The following is a 1869-nucleotide window of genomic DNA, read 5'->3' on the forward strand; positions in this document are numbered from 1 at the left end:
GATAGTTACCTTGACCATTCACGTAGTTCAACTCGGCTTGCAGCTCCTCAGAACCATCCCTAGCACGCTCTTGATAAACTTGACCCTCTCCTAAATCATCACAATAATTCACACTTCTCTGATCTCTCTTTAAAAGTTGCTCCACTTTTACAGTCAACTCAGCAATCTGCTTTGATTCTCCTCCTCCAGTACTTCTCACTATCCTATCATAATCAACACAATGATTACTGTTACTGGCAGCTAAGTTCTCTATTAAAATCTGAGCCTCTCCTTCGGTTTTGGTCATGAAATCCTTATTGCTAGCTGTATCTAATGCCATCTTGTACCTCTCATCAACTCCTCTGTAGAACGTGTTGATGAGTGATTCTGGAAAGACTTGTGGAACGACTCACTAGCACTCTGCTGAAAGCTTGAAATCTTGTTCCTGAGAAGAGTAGTCTTTGCCTGGGTGAAATAATGCACTAAGAAAGCAGCCTTATACTCATCCCATGTTCGAACATTATCTCCCTTCAATGACTTAAACCATCGATGAACTTTATCACTCAGTGAAAATGAGAACAATCTGCATTTTACAGCATCATCAAGCACCCCATTCATTCTCGTCGTACCATATATCCTCAAAGTACTCCAAATAGTAAACTGGGTTCTCCGACGGTGGACCATGAAACTGATTTTGCTTCACAAGAGCTAACAGTGTTGGTTTGGTCTCAATATCATTTCTAGCGATTGGAGGATGTTGGACACCTCTTCGGTACATCTCAGCGTTGGGACACTACAAGAAAACAGGCAATTTACGACTGCATTTATATTCGTTTAGTAGTCGCTATTTCATAAATTACGACTATGTTACAACTAATCACTGTTGTCGTAAAACGTTAGTCGGTAGGAAATTCAGTCGTAATTTAGTCGGTAAATAGCGACTACTTTACGACTAATTGACGTAGTCGTAAAAGTAGTCGTAACATAGTCGTAAATTTTTACGACTGTTTTGTGACTAAGTTACGATTAATAAAAATGTGAACAGTCGTTGTGTACAGATAGTCGTAAAGTAGTCAGTAAACATTTACGACTATTTGCTGACAGTTTAACGATTAATGCGATGTGAAGGAGATTAGTTTGAGAATAGTTGTGATATAGTCGTCAAATGTAGCGACTACTTGGCTACTACGAGACGACTATTTGACGACTGTGTTGCGACTATGTTAATCTAGATTTAATGACTATTTGAAGACTATAGGGATTAAAAACCAGAATCTTTTTTTTTTTTTTTTTGCTTATAACTCAAATTTATAATCAAAGAAAGCCTTAAAATTTGCATTTTTAATTACCAAAAGTTAACCATAATTGTAATTAGTACACCACATAAGCCATTACAAAAAGAGAGAACCATATTTTTGTCACAACCAAAAGAGAGAACCTAACACTATGATTCTCTTAAGTGATAAGGAAGAACACATCATCCCAAATTGTCAAGTTCATTAGAGTAAGAAATAGAGAGAGATAAGTAGCCTAAGAATTAACCTAAGGAGGAGATGCTCTTGTAAATAGGAGGGTCGATGGATGCATCACTTGATTCAGACTCATGGAACTAGAGAAAGGCCGGATCAAGTTTCTGCATGAACTTTTCCAAGCGATCTATCTTCTTCTGTTGCTCAGCCACAACTTTGGAATGTTCTGCTTCACAAGCAGCAAACTCAACATCACGTTTTGTCGCATAAGCAACTTGTTCTTCAATGATCCTTTGAGCTTCCTTCATTTGCTCTTGCAATGCTACAAACGATGATGACTGTCCATGTTGATGATAGTTGTTGCCATTGAGAAGAGCCTGAAGATGATCCTTGAGGCTACCGAGCCCAAAAATATTACCTC

The 1869-nt window shown here is 38.1% G+C and overlaps 1 protein-coding gene across 1 annotated transcript in view; it reads right to left on the reverse strand.

Annotated features, from left to right (window-relative positions):
* Nucleotides 581-1869, reverse strand: part of LOC109131254 — a 4125-nt gene continuing 2836 nt past the window's right edge. Inside the window, exon 4 of the mRNA XM_019241958.1 lies at nucleotides 581-772. Within this exon, the coding sequence (XP_019097503.1) occupies nucleotides 581-772 (192 nt within the window). The remainder of the gene's footprint in view (nucleotides 773-1869) is intronic.

The sequence above is a fragment of the Camelina sativa genome, chromosome 20 (assembly GCF_000633955.1).
Source record: "Camelina sativa cultivar DH55 chromosome 20, Cs, whole genome shotgun sequence".
NCBI classification, from domain to species: domain Eukaryota; kingdom Viridiplantae; phylum Streptophyta; class Magnoliopsida; order Brassicales; family Brassicaceae; genus Camelina; species Camelina sativa.